At 41.5% G+C, this 20,375-nt stretch overlaps 1 protein-coding gene and 1 long non-coding RNA gene across 2 annotated transcripts in view; one reads left to right on the forward strand and one right to left on the reverse strand.

The window, feature by feature from the left end:
- The window catches only part of LOC128448076 (ankyrin repeat domain-containing protein 13C-A), a 30,096-nt gene extending 10,063 nt beyond the window's left edge, over positions 1-20,033 (forward strand). Inside the window, exons 4-13 of the mRNA XM_053430624.1 lie at positions 4,690-4,775; positions 6,690-6,735; positions 8,609-8,675; positions 10,141-10,285; positions 10,529-10,660; positions 11,435-11,596; positions 16,852-16,931; positions 17,336-17,434; positions 17,867-17,967; positions 18,176-20,033. Of these exons, the coding sequence (XP_053286599.1) occupies positions 4,690-4,775; positions 6,690-6,735; positions 8,609-8,675; positions 10,141-10,285; positions 10,529-10,660; positions 11,435-11,596; positions 16,852-16,931; positions 17,336-17,434; positions 17,867-17,967; positions 18,176-18,306 (1,049 nt within the window). The 3' untranslated portion in view covers positions 18,307-20,033. The remainder of the gene's footprint in view (positions 1-4,689; positions 4,776-6,689; positions 6,736-8,608; positions 8,676-10,140; positions 10,286-10,528; positions 10,661-11,434; positions 11,597-16,851; positions 16,932-17,335; positions 17,435-17,866; positions 17,968-18,175) is intronic.
- Positions 3,405-7,842, reverse strand: LOC128448077 (uncharacterized). Its single transcript, XR_008339698.1, has 4 exons — positions 7,573-7,842; positions 4,637-4,765; positions 3,954-4,054; positions 3,405-3,829 (listed from the first exon to the last, which is right to left on the reverse strand). It is a non-coding gene; the product is annotated as an uncharacterized LOC128448077 (long non-coding RNA).
- Positions 20,034-20,375: the final 342 nt, after the last annotated feature.

Here is a 20,375-nt window from a genome sequence, read left to right on the forward strand (position 1 = left end):
ACATTCCTCAAGGGCCCTCTGGCTTTTGTGCTTTGATGAAAGGCAATTCATTAGATGTTTCTCTCTCTCTCGCCTCTCATAGGCTGATTAAGCTCAAGCCCTTTTCTCGCCCATTTCCTGCCCACAGTCCAAAGTCTGGATTAAACTCGGGTTTAGAATATTAAAGTGTTATGTATCCAATTACCGTTAATAGTTATTATCTCATTGTACAAGAAACTGGCACCTAGATCTATCATAGAGGGTTTTTAATGCTATTGATGTAAGAGGGAAGCATGAGAACACTCTTTGTACGCAGGCTGTAGAGTTTTATTGAATATTAACACGGGGATGTTTGAAAGATGCATTTTGTTAATTATCTACTTAAAGTTCCTAACATGTTAATCATGAGGATTTAGAATAGATCATGTCTCAATGTTTTCAGTTGGTTTTGCCGGCTGTTTGTACAGGAAGAATCAAACCGGTTTATAATATATATTGACACGAAGCAACACCAGTTACCTTCCATGTGGTTCATTCAGTTTTGTTCTGCATCTGTAAGACAAATACAGCTTTCATACTGTGTGTGAAATGCAACAAATTGATTCTGGTTTATGACTGACAGGTCTTAGAAAGAGAGAACAGCTCTTCTAGTTTGGTATCAATATAAATACCTTGATGTCATTTCAAAATTGTCATTATTATGTGTTTTCTTTTTTAGCCGTCTCCATTGTCAGAGCATGTGAATTGCCTCGCAGCTCATCGCAGTTGTTGAGAAGAATGAATGCACTTATCTTTGCTTTGTTGTGAATTGATCTGTCAGAAGGTATGTTTGGTTTGCTGTGAGTTTGCAGGTAAGTGTCTGATTGGCTGGGCATGTGTCTGAAGGGATCAGACGGAGGACAGTGCAGACTGGTTTTGGTCAGTTGGCTGATCTCTTGAATCATCTGTCAGGTTTCAGAGGAAAGAGGCTCTACAGCTTCTGCTGAGCAGGACTTGTCTCTGCCTCCTGGGCGAATTTATTGCCACACTAATGTACAGGCCAGGCAAACAACACTGTAATTGCACTGATCAGTGTGATGCTGATCCACTGACTGCATTCACACTTTCCTTCTATAGGATTTTACCTGGCTGCCATGATGACATTTAAGGTGAAAGATGTTGAGGGAAACTTGACCTTTTCTTTATTCAGTCCATGTTGAGTCCTCCTGAGGATGAGCCGAACTGAGCCCTGCTTATCAGACATTCGATGACACCCAGGAGCTTTGTTTTACAAACAGGGTCATGTCCTAGACTGAATCAACAACTTTTCATATAGACGGTGCAGGCAAACATCTTCTCGAAAGCGATAATTATTAAAAAAGAAGTTACTGTGTGGTTTTTGGTGAATATTTATGGCAAACTTTTGCAGATATCTACCCACACTTGCAGCCATTTGAACAAGGTGTTAAAATGTGGCTCAGAAATAGATTTTGTCAGTGTTTGGTTCAGAAAGAGTTATTTCCATCCTCACTCGGCTGTGCCGTCACTTTCAGGAGTTTGTTTAAAGAGCTGCTTCAGTCAGGGTGACTGTTTTTTCAGATGAGGAACATGTCAGACTGCAGTGGTCTTTGTAGTTGACTGTTGAATAGAGAACCAGATTTGAGTTTGCTGCCAAAACTATGTTTGTGTGAGATTAAATGAATTTCAGCAGCTAGTCAGAAGTTATACACCTGGAAAAAAGGGTAAGGTTTTTTTGTTTGTCTGATTCAATCCAAGTTTAAGGGCGTCGTCAAATTTTCTCTTTATCTTCAAAATCTGTGGAATATTGGATCATTAAAAAAAAAAATCAAGATCAAGTGATCATCCCCTTGTGACTTCAAAGCCACAAAAATCACTGCTTGATATGTGTAACATGTTTCTGAGTGATATGTGGGTTATATAAATGAAGATGGAAGCTTTGTTTAACCATCAGTGTTTGTCTATATTTGGGGGAACTGACCAGGTGGGAATATGGTGCTGGTATTTTTATTAATTAGAATTTTGTTTTGTGTTTTCACCACATTTTCCCAAGATTCTGTTGGAACTTCTCCCCAATAACTGATCTCATTTATACTCAAAAGATGCAAGTGTCTTTACTTTCATATGTAAAATAGGAGTTACTCCAAATATTCTTTTTGTTTCTTAGTCTTCCATTGAGACACAAAAATAAAGATTGAACACAGAAATGTAGATTTCACATATACAATCAAACACAAGTAAACATTATTACATTGACTTATAACTATCTAATAAGTTCAGCTTCTTCAGGCAACATTTAGAAGATTTGTAATATATTTGAAGCACAGTGGATCTTTGTTCTTCGCTTGAACTTGAGTCCTTAACAGCCGTAGTATTAGACGTCCAATTCAATACTCCAGGTTTGATAGCAAAGTGAATAGGCCCATTTAAAAAGCAATATCACATCTGACAAAATACTATAAAATATTAACACAAATTTTATTCTATGATAAAGTACTTTTCACTGACATCCGTTCCTGTACAGGCCTCAAGCTGAACTAAATCCTCTTTTCCTCCTCACTACATTCACAGACTTCTTGAAAGCAGCTTGTAAGTTTTTAATCAGATGGTTAAAAGTCCCCGTGCTGCACGGCCGTCATGAGTCTTTTTAGATGTCTTGTAAAATGAATTGACTGTGCCTCAGTAAGTTTGAAAAGCCCAACTGGTTGTCTGTTCCACACAGGGACTCTGTGTCAATATTGACTGTTCTCAGATTATTGGATTATTTTCCAGTCACAGCCAAGAGCTAATTGTTAAATAGCAGCAGTTTGTGGTGACTTCAATGCAAAAACGGTCCTGACTCTGCCTCTGTTCATTAATTTGAGGAGGTGAATTTACTGGGATCACTCACCTTGTTAATGCCAGGAAAATGTCCTAATCAGTATCAGAGTGAATTAGTGCCAGCATGGAGAGTCAGTTTGGTTTAGCGCTGAAGCAGTCAGTATTGGTTTCTCGGCCTGTGCTGGACAGGTCGGCCGTGGGCAGATGGTGAGATTGTACTCCATTCCTTATCCCGCTGAGAGGCGGCTAGGATCAGGAGGAGCCCCATTCAGGGCTTGTCTGCACTCATTAGGCAGCCGGGCCACAAAGATAGACCTCGTCCTCTACCTGTGTCTGCGTCAACTGCCACGTGTGTCACCGTGTGTATCAGTGTTTGTGTGTGTGTTTGTGTATGCATTGTGTTCTCATTTGGCCCTGTTTTACCCCTGCCCCCTCCACACCGCCTCGTGTGGAGCACCGGTCTCACCATATGAACAACATATTTGTGTGTGTTGACTGACCACGTGGACATAAAGCCGCACAGGGGCTAGTTATGCTGCTGATGATGCCATATGTCCACTGTTGCTTTTCATGCTAATAAAACAGAGGGCGGTCTGAGTGTCACAAGCCAAATATTTTCTTTTTTCATCACTGTTTCCATGAGTTTTGCAAGTGGTAATTTAATCCCCTCCTGGCTCCATAAAAGCACCACAGTTATGTCGATGGGATGCTGATGCTCCCATTCCGCTTATATACAGCAAATGACATTCAAATGAATGCTTACATTAACAAGCAGGGCTCCTGCAGCCACTGGGATGTGAAGAGATGTGATGGCTTGTTAATGTAGCCCCTCACGGTTAAGAGCCTGCTTGGAGTGTGTCTCTCCCAGGTCATTAAGGAGTTATGGGGGCAGCTCATTAGCAGGCAGCTCCATGTCTGCCAGGGTCGTTCCCTTTGAACTTCCTGGAATGGTTTAATCCCGGCAGGTGGTGCGCAGGGATTGGTCGGACGCTGCTCGGAGTGCCCCATGTGGCTGCAGGAAGTCAACATAGCTCTGAACCATAAATCACATATACATTAAAGTGCGTGCTCTTTGCATTTTGCATGATTCACTGTCGGATGGATTTGCATAAAGAGGCAGCAAAGTTATACATTATACACACAAGATTATTTATTACCTCTCTGAGCATGTTGCTGAAATGTTTAGCGGAGCATTTGTTGTGAAAATATCTGGACCACATCTGTACGGTCCTACATCAATACTGCATTACTCTTGCCACTGTGCAAATAGTTTTATTTTAATATTATATTAGGTCACATTTTAACTGTGCATGCTCCAAAACGTCACCTATACATTTAAACAAAAAAAGCTCCTTTTTTCTCTAACAATATATTTTAATGTATATCAAAACGTATACAGCAATGAACAAAAATAAATGATATCCCTCATACAGTCACAGGTTCACAAACGCATACAAAAAAAGCTCCTTAATGTAAGAGGGCAGCTGTCTTCAAAGTTAAGGCAAGCTCTGTGTTTTAGAAAAATGTAAAACCAGTCTTCTTTCTCAACCAGTAAATCCTGATTTGAGGAGAGTCTTGACTTTCCTGCCACGTAGAGAAGGAGCATTTCCACTTGGCATAACAGCAACATGGCAGAGGAATTACTTTTTGAATATAGTGACTAAATGTTCTACTTGGAGTGAGTTATTTCTGGGGATCAGATTCAAAACGGCAAAAGGTGATTAACCGTCAGCTGTTATGGGAACTAACACTTGTCTCCACTTGTGAATAATTTTCCCCTCCAGACGCTCGTCAGTCACACAGCAGGGAGCTTCCTGTTTGCTGATGGGTTTGGACTCACTTGTGCTTTTTCTTCATCTGCGTTTGTCTTTTTTGTTCGTCTGTGTCCTCCAGTCACGGCGCTGCTGAGGAAGCTGAAGCAACAGTCCAGAGAGACTGTGGAGGACAAGAGGCCCAAGCTGCTGAAAGCCTTGAAAGAGGTTTGTTAGTTCTTATTTGTCTGATCGTTTCTCTCTGATGATGCTGCCCCTGATGTTTTGGTGTCTTGAGTCTTTTTACATCTCCGTTCTGCCGCTTGTACCCCGATTACACCAGAATCCGCATGGGTATACTCAGTTTTTTTTTAAACACGGGTAAACTTCCCCATAAAAGGCCAGACTCCCACTGCTAGAAGAGGAGTCTGCCCTTCTGTTGTCTGGTGGGTCATGTTCAATGTCACAACGTGTTGTGAAGCACAGCACACAACAGAACAAACAAACATTTTACCTCAGTCCCTCTTTCGAACCCAAAGGCGACTGAATGATTTTAGACCGCTCGCATCTTACACGATATGAAGAAAATATCGCTATTGCAATTTTTTTTCAAAGATGTGAAAAGTTAATAAGTACAAAACACTTCATTGCTCTTGATGTGCCAATGCCTGTAACTTCAAGGTGCGCCATGTTATTGTGCCAGAAAAAAGTGCAGTGTCACTGCCTATAGTCTATACTGCCACAATAAAGAAGAAGACATTAGCAGGTTCAACTGGGTGTCATGTTTCCATCACTGCTGATCAGGGCTGGAGTCGATAAAGAGTCATGTGACCCAGAGGTGAAAGCCAATTGTATCCATTCTCACTGCTGACAAATACAGATGTTAGTGGATGTTCTTGGGTTTTCTGACCAGTGGATAAGGGTATCTAGATCTTATAAACACCACTGCCTGAACTGCAATAGTTTCTATGTCACTTTAAAACCAAATAAACACACAAAGAGAGTTAAATATACATATTTCACACCCACAGATTCACAATCATTGTTCCCAGACCACAATGAAGATTCTCTTTCAAAAGTGATTCATTTCACAATGAGGCAACGCCAAGAGGGACACACAATCACTCACAATGGCCCGATGCACGCCTGGCCATTTACATCTAGTCAGAGATGTGCTTGTTCAGGGTTAATGAAGCCTCAATATGCCTTTGTGTGACATCACATGCACACATACACTGTAATGTAACCACACACAGACATGACGATCAGAGCCACAATTACCCCTCTGGATTTGTTGTGTCTGGCTGATATGATGACACACAGGCCTCACACAGACACAGTAAACATTTAGTCATGTACAGGCTGTTGCACTGTATCTACACATTTGAACTTCACCACACAAGAGCCCTTTGGTAATAGTCATGCTGCCTAACATCAGGTTATTGACTCTGTAGGTGTAATCATCTGGTGATTGTAGCTTTCAGGTCATCTGTGCTGCTACAACCCCTCCTCAGGAGAGTCAGGGAGGAAGTCATCAGAAGGACAGACTATCTAAAACCATGTTTTTCTACTGTGTTATCGAGGACCTGTTTCAATGGTTTTATCACCTCAGATTTTGACGTCTTTAAAAGTTGCTTGACATTGAAAGGTGTTTACTGTGACATGATGTGAACCTTCCTGGATGTTGACGAGGCACAGATGCTGCAGATAAATGTTTCTGCGTCATCATCGCTCTGAGATGATAAAAGGTCTGGGAAGGGACGTTCCTCTGTCGGCCTGAGTGAGGGATAGATTGAGGCCACCAGTGAAGAGATCAGTACCTCCCATCAACTGTACTGAGGGGTGTCAGTCAGGCAGGACTTGTTATGGACAACATGGAATCTGTTTACTTACATGGTCATTGATTATTTTCAGTCACTTCTTCATACGCCCTACCGGCACTGTCAAAACTTACTGGGCCGAATAATTGGATTAATACGCAGCTGGAAATAGTCCCAAAATAATACAGTGTTTAGTCCTTTCGTTGAATTTATCGACAATAAGACCTGAACCTGTCTTTAAGGTATGCAGCGATTCTGTTGTGAATAGCTTTGTGTTTCGACTCGTATAGTTTAACCGGTGATTCTCTATCTTCATTTGCAGCTTGGTGACTTTTACTTGGAGCTTCACTGGGACTTCCAAAGCTGGGGTGAGTCAAGTTCCACAATCTGCTGCCCCATAATATTTATGTTAACAGTTATGTTAACAGACTAATTTAATCTCAGTTTCAAAAACATAATTTCTTCTGGCAAGTAACCACATGTCCCGAGTTAAAATGTCGTCTGGAACTCAGAGGACTGACACACTATAGTCAGTGAAATATGATGAGGTCAGAGTTTTCACCTTGTGCCATGAGGTCCACTGCTGGAGTCAAGTTACTCCCCCTTCTGGGAATGAGCTGACATACCATCCTCTCATGTGGATGTGAGTCTCCATTTATGCTTAGTCAGGGATATCTGCCAGCACCAGGAGCAGAATGTGTTCTCCAGCTGTCACCACTACTAAACAATGCAGGGCCTCGTATATGCTAATGAGGGATATTGTATCAGAGTTTAATAAATGTATCTAATGGTGCTGGTGTAGGAGCATTTGGTTTGTCAGCAGAAATCTGGTCTGAGCCCGGCTGGAATTCTGTGTCTTTGTGAATTATTGACAAGGTGGACAAGGTTATGTAATGGACGCATGATGGGAACTGTATATTCAGTGGTTGCATAACTGTGTCTGTGTGTGTGTACTCAAATTTTTGTTGTTGTACGAAAGTAAACGCTTTGCTGTAAAGACAGACATTGAGATTATTTTTGTGGGTTACAGATCTACATATTTACTATTTTCCACATTGTTTTGTGTTTTTCCCCCTCATCCCTCGACTCTTCAAAAGGAAAAACAGGAATATCCCGTTGACACTTATTCAAGTATTTAGACAAAGCACCTTTGGTAGCGATTATAGTCCCGAGCCTGCTTATATGACACAACAAGTTCTGCTCACCTGGATTTGGAGATTTTCTGTCGTTCTTCTCTGCAGATTTTCTAAAGCTCTCTAGAGATGTTTAATTTGGTTCATGTCAGGTCTCGGGTTAGACCACTCGAGGAAATTTACAGAGTTGTCCCAAAGTCTATGTTTAACTGTTCGTCCAGGGTCATTGTTCAGTTGGAGGATGACCTCTTTGGACCAGTATGAGGTCCTGAACACTCAGGACCAGGTTTTCATTAAGGATATCTCTGTAATTTGTTCTGCACCTTTCCCTCAATCCTGATGGCCCCCCCCGTCCCTGACCCCGAAAACATCCCCACGGCATGAAGCCACCAGCATGTTTCACAATTGGGATTAAATGGTCAGGAGATGGTTTCCTCCAGGCAAGACTCTTTCCAAATAATGTCCGATTGATTAAATTCATCATAGGTGGACTTTGATCAAGTGTAAAAACCTCTCAAAGATCTTTGAGAGAAAAGAATATTTCAGTTTTTCCTTTTCAATAACTTCTTTGTCATTAGGAGCGTTGAGTGCAGATTGATAAATAAAATATTTGAATGGTTTAAGTTTGAGGCTGCAACATGACAAAGTGTGTAAAATAGGTGACCGAGTCGGAATATTTAGTGAATGAGAAGAATCAGGTTTAAACCAACACGTCTCATGGATCCGTGCTCACATCGCTTGAGGGATTTCTGTCTAGGTGCCGTTCAGGCCTGATGAGACAAACGGGAATGTTTTACTCTGCTGGGTTGTAGAAGCCAGTGTTTTCAGTTTTTTTCTCCAATGCAGCCATTCACAGATCTTCACTAGACTTTTAAACTCAAATTCTGTGCATTTGAAACAGCAAAGGAAAATTAAGCCTCATGCTTCAGTGACTTAAAGCCTGGTGGGGGCTGGGAGTTATTAAATATTAAGCCACAGAACTAGACGTGCACATGGTCTATATGCTACAGAAGCCTTGAAGTGGTCGCCTTTATTATTGAGTGAAGTTTCTAAATCGAGGCCCCTCCAAGGTGTATGACACGTTTAACTGAATCTTTTCGTGTTGCAGTGCCTTTGCTCTCCAGAATCCTGCCTTCAGACGCCTGTAAGATCTACAAGCAGGGCATCAACATCAGGCAAGTCCTCTCCACAAATGGAATGCATTCATGTCAAATATGTGGTAATTAAATTAGCTTTGGAACATTATATGTTAATGAGTTTGTATGAAAGTAAACAAGGACCAGCTTAACGGAAACGGCATTGAAATAAACTGCAATTCCTCAAGAAAAAGCTTCAATCGAGGCACTTCGTTACTTAATGGTTCAGAATGTATCTGCCCTCTCATGCTGCACACAACACATCATCTCTTTCGTCTCTCTCTGCCTCTCATTTCCTCTCCTCAGTCCAGTTGGTTTAACTTGAGTGTGAAATAGATTAAAACAATTAGAGCTTCTTAGATCTGTAGAGGATGCAGACAAAGATGTCAACTCGGAAGGGCGAGATGCAAGATCTTTTGACAATAAAGGCAGATGCTGCTGCTGTAAATAAAACATTTTAAGCAGAATTCATAGGTCACGTCCTGCCTCAGCAGCTGACCCTCACCGGAGCGTGCCGGACATTTTCCTCTTGTTGTAAACGGTCCTGTCACGGACAATCTCCTGCATTGTTCCTCATAATTGAAAGAAAAACTCTGGAAAATATCCTCTGGAAAATATCCAGACCCTTAACACAAAACTGTTAAAGTGTTGCTCAGCTTAAAAACAAAGTGGCGTCAGCAAAACTCCAATGCAGCTGACACACACACACACACACACACACACACACACACACACACACACACACACACACACACACACACACAAAACAAAGAAACTATAGCAGGAATCCACAATGCTGGGTTTTAGGCCGCCTCTGTAGCATATGCACAGTTAGTAACCCACTGCTCAGTGTACTATAAGTTATTTTTGTTTGCTTGACAGACGAGGCCAGGCCCTTATCCAGCACATACGCACATGCTTCTATATTTGGGCTCCACAACATATCGACGGAATCTATTTGAAGAAAAAATTCAATTTGTGTGAGACGCCCTTGATGCGGAGCTCGTCGTCACTCAGAATCTGCTCCTGTCTGATTTGGTATTCAGAATGCCCTCTGATTATCCTGGAGTTAAGAAGATGGTAAAAGAACTGTCACTGTGAGCTAATCTACTTTCATGTGCTACAGTGTGTCAACCTGTCACACCGACTCTCAGCACCCAGCACTTTGTTTCTGCTCTTCAAAAGATGACATTTTTCTCTCTGCCATATCTGACTCCAGGACTTCCCATTCTGACAAAATATATATATTTTTTAAGAATCTTGATATGTTGGTTTCCCGTGGCAATGATTTACATACACAACGGCTCTCATCATTCAGAGCAAAGGTGTGACAGGTTTTCTTCAGCTCCAGTTTTTCACAGTGTCTCCCGCGGAGTTAGATGTGACTCACAGTAAACTCAGTTGAGCTCCTCTGCTGTCATCTTCTGGTTACTTCTCCTGTTATCTCCTTTCATATTTCCGAAGTTCTCACACTAAACTATCTTAAATGTTTGTGTGTGTGTAGACTGGACACCACCCTGATAGACTTCACGGACATGAAGTGCCAGCGCGGTGACCTCAGCTTCATCTTCAATGGAAACGCCATCCCCTCCGAGTCTTTTGTCGTTCTGGACAACGAACAGAAGGTTTTCCAGCGGATACACCACGAGGTGTGTGAGACCCACACAGATATGAGTGTGAAAGTCTAAAGCCTCATTTACAGAGTTCACATTACAACACTTATTTACAGTTATGGATAGTGTGTGTTATTACAGATGAAGCTGCTGATTTCTGTCTCAATTCATCGTTTTGTCTGATAAATGTAAAATCTCTTCATATATATCTTGTTTTGGTGTGTTCTGTCTTTTCCATAGTTTTCTACTTGTGTTGATGCTCATGTCGTGTAACTTTAGGAGTCGGAGATGGAGACGGAGGAGGAAGTTGACATCCTGATGAGCAGCGACGTCTACTCTGCCACACTCTCCACCAAGTCCATCACTTTCTCCAGGGCGCAGACTGGCTGGCTGTTCAGAGAAGACAAGACGGTCGGTGTCAAGTTATTGTCCTCGATGTCGTTAGCGTGAGATTAATTGTCAGATTGTTATTGTTATTCCCACTGCCACCGCTTTCCCAAACGCTGCTCCGGGTCACAGGGTCTCACCAGCTCTAGGAATTCCAGGAATCTTCAGTAGCTTTTTTCCCAGACACAAAGTTGGAAATTTGATTAATTCTTTGGGAAACGCAGGAAATGGACAGGAGACGATGCACAGGGGCTCAGTAAACAGATTTCTATCAGCGTGTAATGTACACAATATGTTATGCTTTAGGTAAACCAGACAGTTGACCCCTGGACCTGTAACTTCTCTGCCCTGAAAAAAATTCTATAAAACAAAGAGTGATAGAAATTTAAGGTCATGAAAGGTCTTAAATGGAAAACTAAAGAAACCAGATTGTTCCGTTTACTCTTTCTTAACTGTTCTCTGTTTTACTTTGCTTGATGTGTAAATGTTGTTTTTCTGGGTCTTCTTATTATTTTACCTTGAACTCCCTCCACTTTCCTGATCATATTTCCTGTGCTTCAAACCCTCACCAGGCAGGAAAAGACAGTAAATGAATTGGGGGTAGCAGCAGTGATAACCCAAGGAAGGAACCGCAGGTGATAGGCTCAGGGTTAAAAACAACACAGACGGGGTTAGGGAGACGCGGAGGCGGTGAAAGAGATATGTGGAGATTGCTCCTTTGTCCTTTTGACGTGGGTTTAAAAGGGAAATTGGCGGCTCAGCGGGGGGGACTTATCTCGCTGTTTCTTCTATCTCAAGGAGCGCGTGGGAAATTTCCTGGCAGATTTCTACTCGGTGAACGGCCTGGTCCTCGAGTCCAGGAAGAGACGGGAGCATCTGAGCGAGGAGGACATCTTGAGGAACAAAGCCATCATGGAGAGCCTGAGCAAAGGAGGGAACCTCGTAGAGCAGAACTTTGAGGTGAGTCGGGATGATTCTCACTGGTCGACTCAGTAGAGCGACAGAGTAAACAGTCGCGTTTACAGCATCTGTCCACAGCTGGTGTGTGGTGCTACAGAGCCAAACCATAATTACCCATGATTGCGTAAAGATAAGTGGGGTTATGGGGCCACCTTGAGCACGGAATCCGCAAACTCCCTCAAACGTGTACACACACACACACACACACACACACACACACACACACACACACACACACGTATTTTTAATGTTGGCTATGAGGGTTTCTGTCGGACCACGTCTGTAACTTTCCAAAATCAACGATCCAACGATCTGCCAGCTGTGCAGAGGTCAGAGAGGAGTCAAGGGTTGAAGTTCTCTGTTGCTCTGTTTTCCTTTTGTTACACAACTATTTCTATCTCCTAAGATCTCTATTTTGTCCAAGAGACTCAAAACTATCTCCTTCTTTAGTGAGCTGTATTTTAACTCCATGATCCCTTTGGGCTTTGGACCTTTTTGACCAAAAGGTTCAATGAATTATGGAACAAGTGTGAAGGACAAGCATCTGTATGTAGTGTCTGTTTTTTACGTTTTCTGATATGAAAACTTTCATTTACAGAATAAACTAAACACACCGATCACTGATATATTGGAGGTTTTTTTACTCCCTAATATTAATACATTGATCCACAAAAACCCATATCAGCAGATTTCTACAAATGAGACCAGTGTCTCATTTGTAGAAACCAGTGTCTCATTTGTAGATTAGTGTGAAGATTAATGTACACACATTCTTTCTGTTGTGTTTATTTAACGTTGTGTGACTTATCTTTGGGTTTAATGAAGGAAGGTAAATTGAAATGATGCTGAAATGAAAAAATAACTAACTCCTGTCTTTCTTATTCTCTAGTTGGGAAACTGTCAAAGAAACTAAACTGTGTTTTTATTGTTGATGAACCAGAATATATGTTTGTCTTTCAGCCTTAATATTAATACCAGTGATTTTCACTACTTCCTTGTTTTTATGAATGACAAATGACCAATCAGCAGAACTCAGTCCTGCGTACTTCATCCCATAAACCAACAAAAAGTACTACTGGATTTTTCACTTAAAAGTACCACACCAACGTTTAGTTCCTAGTTACGATGGTTTAAATACAGGTTTGTTTTCTCCATTTGCACTAAGCTCCCTTTATATACGTGGCTGCAATAAAACTGGCTATGATTCATATTCCTGGTTACACAGTGAGTGAGGAGAACTGTATGTTTAAGCTGTAACTCATAGAGCTTAACAGACAGGAATCTCTGTCTTAAAGATAATTGAGGTTTGGATGTTGTCTTGAGAAACAATGAGGATTAAAATGCAGCTAGAACAACTAGGAACCAGTCGGGTCACAGTTTTCTCTTTGGTTAAACATCCTGTTTACTTATACCTCCTGCAGCGTAACCACCAGTCCAGTCCTGAAACTGTCCTGTCCCGCTGGAACCTTGGGGTAGGACATAAGTCTCAGAAAAAATCCAATCCACCTCCCACCACCCCCCTGCTGTATATGTTCAAAGATCAATCCTGTAGAAACCGCATGGCCCCTCCACTCTATCAATCCATTTTGCATGGTTTATTGAAAAATTCCAGTCTCATTCCCCCACTGTTGTTTCTTCAATGTCTCCAACATGAGACCGAGCTCCTGTCACTTCTGTTATGAGGGAGGTTTGCTCCCCCCCTGATCCACTTTGCATGGAATCGAGTGCCCAGCACTGCCACCTGGTGGTGAAAACGACAAACCAGCCCCTAGTTCACAGGGAAGATCCTCCGGCATATCACCTCCCCCCCCTCACCTCACTGCAGTATGTTCCAGAGTTTGCTTAGCAAGCCCTTGTCCACACACACGGAGACTAAAGCTTTGTGAAGACAAAGCCTCCAAATACTCCACCGATGCTTTTTAACTGCTCGCCTGTGTTTTTGTCGACACTCCCTTGTTCCGTGCTGGGCTTTGTCTCATCACAGTATAATATGATGTGTGTCAGTCTATCCGTAAAGATCCGAACCAGACTCTTCTCAGGTCTAAAGTGAAAAGCTGTGTTTTAGGTTGCCTTGCTGTCAGTGTGGAAATAACTTCCCCCTCAACGCTGCTGGAAAACGATACATGGAAGGGGGTGAGAGGGAAATAAGCAGCTGCTGTGACGTAGCTGTGTTTACCACAGAGAGGGCCAGCGGATCAGCTCTGTGCCTGTCGACACAGGGAAGCGTGGGGAGGCTTTTCAACTGGGGCTTGACACTATTGATCTCACGGATGAAGGCTAAAACCCCTGGTGCCATGGAATGATGGAGGGGGGGAGCGGGAAGCAGCATACCAGCGTACCAGGGCCCCCTCCGTCGCCTGTTTTTATTCTGCCCTCGTCACAACAACACGCCAGAGCTGATACGCACAGTGTGGGAGCGAGCACCTGACAAAGCTGCTGAGGAGAAAAAAATCCCTGAAGCCTATCTGTGATGGCTGCACTGTTGTTGGAAATGATGGGGAGACATGATATGGTCCCCAGTGTTTTTCCCACCTCAGACGACTGACTCTTGGCCCGGGCCGGCGTCTCCTCACTCGCCACATTTCCCCACATTATTCTGCCCTAGTTGAGTTGTTGAACCACAGAGGACGGGTCAGCTGGCCTCATTCTCTTTTCTTTTTTTTTTAACTGAACCGTCGTTTTCAGGGGAAAGTGGATGGAGATCCTCCCAGCTCCAGGTCAGGGTCAGCAAGGAGAGATCGTCCAATCTGAAAATAAACTGACGTAGGAGTTGAGATCGTTTTCCACAGAAAGTTTAAATGATGGATTTGTTTTGGAGAAGGTTTTCTTTAACGCTGCTTGGCTGCTGGAAGAATCAGTGGATTAGGGCGTGACCAATTTATCGGTGGGCCGACGTGAGCCTTTCACAAACATATCGGCATCGTTATTTATGAAAGACAATGTGAAAACTTATACTTAGATAGAATGAATGAACAAAGCAAAATAGATGTTTTTTAAAGAAAATATGTACAAATTATTAAACAAAAATTCTTAATTCAAGTTTTATATATTTGGCTGAATTAGTTTTTTTCTTTTATTCCTATGTTTTTATAAAAAGGTCGATTTCAGAAGTTATACAGTTGAATTTGAACAAAAGTAGAATTAAATATAATAATTAAAAAAAATAAGTTGCACAGGATTATGGAGGCCTTTCATTAAAAAGTACTTATATTTTATTCAGATGATTCTGATTTGTATTTTTATCACTTCAAAGTACATCTTGTAGTGAGAGTAGATAAACCTAACCCTGCTGTAAATTATTATCTTTCAGAATTGTACTTATACATCTTTGGTGGTTAACTGCATCTAACAGGATGTTACAGTGCCTTGCATAAGTATTCACCCCCCTTGGACTTTTTCCCATTATGTACTGTTACTAACTGGAATTCAAATAGACTTAAATAAACTTTTTCCCGTTTGATCAACAAAACATGCATAGTACTTTGGAGGTGCAAAATAAATTTTATTGTGACACAAACAATAATGAGAACAAAAAAGTTGACATCTGTTGGGTGCATAAGTATTCACCCCCCTGTGTCAATACTTGGTAGAACCCCCTTTCGCTGCAATTACAGCTGCAAGTCTTTTGGGGTATGTCTCTACCAGCTTTGCACATCTAGAGATGGAAAGGTTTGTCCATTCTTCTTGGCAAAAAAGATGAAGCTCAGTCAGATTGGATGGAGACCGTCTGTGAACCGCAATCTTCAAGTCTTGCCATAGATTCTCTATTGGATTGAGGTCTGGGCTTTGACTGGGCCATTTTAAGACATTAACATTCTTTAATCCAAACCATTCCTTTGTAGCTCTGGCTGTATGTTTAGGGTCATTGTCCTGCTGGAAGATGAACCTCCGCCCCAGTCTCAAGTCTTTTGCAGACTGCATCAGATTTTCTTCAAGGATTTCCCTGTATTTGGCTCCATCCATCTTTCCCTCTATTCTGACCAGTTTCCCTGTACCTGCTGAAGAGAAGCATCCCCACAGCATGATGCTACCACCACCATGTTTCACTGTTGGGATGGTGTGCTCAGGGTGATGGGCAGTGTTGGGTTTTTGCCACACATAGCGTTTTGCATTGAGGCCAAAAAGTTCTATTTTGGTCTCATCTGACCAGAGCACCTTCTTCCACATGTTTGCTGTGTCTCCCACATGGCTTCTGGCAAACTCCAAACGGGATTTTTTATGGATCCCTTTCAACAATGGCTTTCTTCTTGCCACTCTTCCATAAAGGCCAGATTTGTGGAGTAGACGACTAATAGTTGTCCTGTGGACAGATTCTCCCACCTCAGCTGTGGATCTCTGCAACTCCTCCAGAGTAACCATGGGCCTCCTGGTTGCTTCTCTGATTCATTTTCTCCTTGTCCGACTCTTCAGTTTGGGTGGACGGCCTCCTCTTGGTAGGTTTGCAGTTGTGCCATATTCTTTCCATTTTCTTATGATGGATTTTATGGTGCTCAGAGAGATGTTCAAAGCTCTGGATATTTTTTTATAACCTAACCCTGCTTCATATTTCTCCACAACTTTATCCCTGACCTGTTTGGTGAGCTCCTTGGTCTTCATGATGCTGTTTGTTCAGTAATGATCTCCAACAAACTCTGAGTCCGTCACAGAACAGGTGTATTTATACTGAGATTAAATTGCAGACAGGTGGACCCTATTTACTAAGTATGTCAGCGTCCAGTCCTCCAGCCACAGATACACATGTGATGTTAGTGTGTACGAAATAACTCATTCTTACAGAGGCATACCACTACTACTACTTTTATTTCTCATGGTTGTATTTGTAGAAATATAAACCTGTTCTGTCTGAATGCACAAATGATTAAGATCAAGTATAAACACTGGTGTTCAGGAGGGAGAGGTCGGAAAGTTGGATCAGAAGTCACTTCAAATAACATCACATGTTCAGTGTTTGACTGTGTTGGTGGTTTGTGTGTTTCACTGTGAGGCTGATGGATAAACTGGTTTTACTGATCCACTGGGGCCCTCTAGTGTCCTGTGCTCTGTGGAAATACATAAAAAAATGAAGCAAATAAAGTGTTTGAAACATATTAAAGAGTTAATCAAGATCCAGCTCACAGGTTCACAGCCTGTTTCAAGGACATAGATATTATAAAGTCAGAGTAAGATGTTGTGTCTGTGACTGGGGAAACTTTATCAGAGGTTTCGCCTGAAATCTGAATTCAACCTGTTTTATTTTGTTTTTCTCTGCTTCTCAGCCCGTGAGGAGACAATCTCTAACCCCCCCATCACCCAACACTATATCCTGGGAGGAATACATCAGTTCTGACAATGGAAGGTAGGTTTCTGAACACATGAAGACTCCACTTGTACTTTTGACAGAGAAAACCAGAAGAATAAGAAAACAAAAGGTTACTTTTAATTACAGATGCACGTGCCCTGATGACTTAATGTGTTTAATGAAAAGAAATATAAAACGTTTTAATAGGAAATAGTTCCACTGGGGTGTAACTTGTCATTTTACACACATGCTGCAGTTTCTCTGATCATGTAACTGCGATATTCTGGTTTGATAAAGTTCATGTTGGTTAGTGTTCAGGGGAAAGATCATACTTGAGAATTAAGATTTGCAACCAATGGAACATTACAACCAACAACCACTGCAGCAGGATTAGAAGAATCCGTCAGTGACATTATCCTGAGATGAGTTTCTGACAAGCTGCTGTTTCTGTCTCGTGTCAGAGCTCCTCATCTGGGACGAGAGCTGATCTGCAAAGAGAGCAAGAAAAACTTCAAAGCCACCATCGCCATGAGCCAAGACTTCCCTCTGGGCATCGAATCGTGAGTCGTCTCTTTAACTCTAACACCTCGACAGCTGTTCATGTTGTTTATGATATTTTCTTTCTTTATTTATCTATTACCATTCGTTTTTTATTTGTGCAGACAACATTTGTATCAGATAAAGAAGTTTCAGATTTGGGGAGGGAGCCTGTATGTATGTGTTAATATGTGTATGAGTGTGAAATATTATTGATACTATGTTGATTTTGTAATTGACCCCCTTGAAAATGTAATTTTGCATCTCAAGGGGTTTAATCCTCTAATTCAATTTGTAGGAAAAAAAGTGAAGTTATACTGTAAAATATATCTTAAGCTAAATATGCATAAATCTAATAATGTAGGATTAATAACTGACAAAAGCAGCTTTATATTTGTCTGTATTTCAGTGTTGATCTATTTTCTGACTCATTTGTTCGTCCTGTTCTGTCTCAGGTTGTTAAATGTCCTGGAGGTGATTGCTCCCTTCAAGCACTTTAATAAACTCAGGGAGTTTGTGCAGATGAAGCTCCCCCCGGGTTTCCCCGTTAAACTCGGTAAGTAGATGTGAATAAAAGAAGAGAAATGAACCATCTCTAGGATTATCTGACAGTTTGACTGAAAGATAAATAGATACAGGGTCAGACAACAGAAGGATGTGGTAACTTATACGGAACGAGATCCCCTGGAGATGTTGTGACTTTATAAAAAACAAAGAGTAAGATATTTGGTATGTTTTCTAATTGTGCTCTTGCCCCCCTGCAGACATCCCCGTCTTTCCTACCATCACGGCCACGGTGACGTTCCAGGAGTTCCGCTACGACGAGTTTGAGGCGCCCATCTTTACCATTCCCAGCGAGTATAAAGAAGACCCCAGCCGCTTCCCTGACCTTTAACCTCTCCATGCCGGGCAAAGGGAACAAACGTACAACCGGGCAACATTCTGCTACAAGACATGCTTTTATAAAAACACGAAAAGGAGAAACTGAGGGAAAAACAAATGGCGATTATCGCTTCTTGACATTTCATAGATTTCATCGGACGTCCAGACTCTGATTACAAACCAACGAGCAGAGTTTGATGGAGATGACGGAGACGTCAGCCCCTGGTGAGAGTGAGCGTCTCATCAGTGAAAGGGCATTGAAGTAGAGATGAGTGAGAGCAGAGCAGTTGAGTTTCCTGGTCACGGGGGCGTAAGTAGCAGACGTGAGAAGACGACCGGCTCAGCTGATTGGCCGTAGCTCCGTGATGTTTATAAAGCGAGTGTGTTTAACTGACCTGTAGTGAAGCACTGATTTTACTGTGTGACACGTCGAGGAGGAGTTTCACTAAAAACCTGTTTTTTTAACTTCTTTTTCCTACTGAAGTAAAAAAAAAAACTCACAAGGTGCAAAGTCATTTTAACTTTGTGATATTCGATGTAAAGGTCAACAACATAAAGCTGTACAAAGTCTAATCCAGATGTTTCAGACAGATGTGGAGGGGAATGGAATCATCCTCTTTTCCTTTTTTAACTCTCACTTCCTGAACATCATCAAATGTTAAAGTTTTCCCAAAGATAAACACTAAACATTTAGGATTCAAAAAAATTGAAAGTCTGTTCCAGTCGATCTTTTACTTTTGTAGGTTAAAGAACTTTAAAAAAAATCTTCTTTTTCTACAGTTCCACTTTAACCCTGCACATTATAAAGTTGTGAGTGTGTGTGTGTAACGATGATTTTCGTGGTAATGGAATACTACCACTGGGCTCCTGGGCACTATTCAGATCCACTACAGCGACTGCGTTCAGTTGACGTTAGACAATGCTGCAGAATTTGTTTTTTAATGGTACCACAGATTGTTTGTAATCTGTCTGAGCAGCGGCAAGCGAAAGTTAGAAAGTCGGGAGTTTTTGTCTCCGACTACAACTTTTTGTAAACTATGTAACAAAGTGTACAACGGACGGACATTGTACAGATGTTAGCTGTTAGGGAATGAATGACAAAAAACATTCACGCCATTTTTACACTTAAACCAGAACCAGGATTTTTCCTCCTGCACAATAAGTAAATACACGTTTTATTGCTTTTGTCTTTTTATGTTTTCTCATGACCCGTGCTGTCTATGACCGGAGGGAGAGTTGTGGAATTTCTTTTATGTAGCTTCTCAAAGGTCCATTTACTTGGTTTGTAAACATGGTGGCAGTTGCTATTTTTGTACATGTGTTTTAAAGAGAAAAAAAAGCAATCTTTAATTTCTCCTGTCATTTTTTTTCCCCCTGATAAATTGTACGAGCCTCCTTCAGATGTGGGGGTCCAAAAATCACTTCCACCGCGTGTAAAGCACAAAGCACCGAGGTTCTTAGAGAAGTGAGTGTGTTAAAGGCTGTGAGGCGTTCACTGGAGGCCGGGGAAAACCGCCATCAGGTCTGTGCCGGTGCTGCTATGGTTCATGAGCTCTTAGTGAAGCTGAGACAAACAGATGTTGGAGGATGTTCTTGTTCTCTGGTTTTTGAGCATCAACATTAAAAGAGAAACATGCTTATTTATATCCATATTCAGTGCAGCCAAAACTGTTGTAAAGGTGTGCAACACTATTTTCATATAAAATGTACTAAAATAAAAACTCCACATATCTAACTGAATTTTGACTCCCATGTTTTTTCACATTCCCATAATTCTTCAGGACGTAGTTTGACATTTTGGTAAATATGTGTTTAATGTAATTAGAAGATTGAACGGATATGTCAGTTTAATGTGGAGCTACAGCCAAGAGATGAAGTTTTATTACATTTGCTTAGTTAAAAGTGAAGTTAAAGTTCTACCAACACATTCAGTTTTGCAGCAGACAATGACACTATATGGAAAAACACTAATGTTATCTGTTAATGTTACTTAAACCATTTTCTTAAAAATAAATAGAATGATCAATATATTTTTGTAACTAAAGCCATTCCCATGGAATTACAAGTTGATGAAATTTCACG

The sequence above is a fragment of the Pleuronectes platessa genome, chromosome 9, assembly GCF_947347685.1.
Source record: "Pleuronectes platessa chromosome 9, fPlePla1.1, whole genome shotgun sequence".
NCBI classification, from domain to species: Eukaryota; Metazoa; Chordata; class Actinopteri; order Pleuronectiformes; family Pleuronectidae; genus Pleuronectes; species Pleuronectes platessa.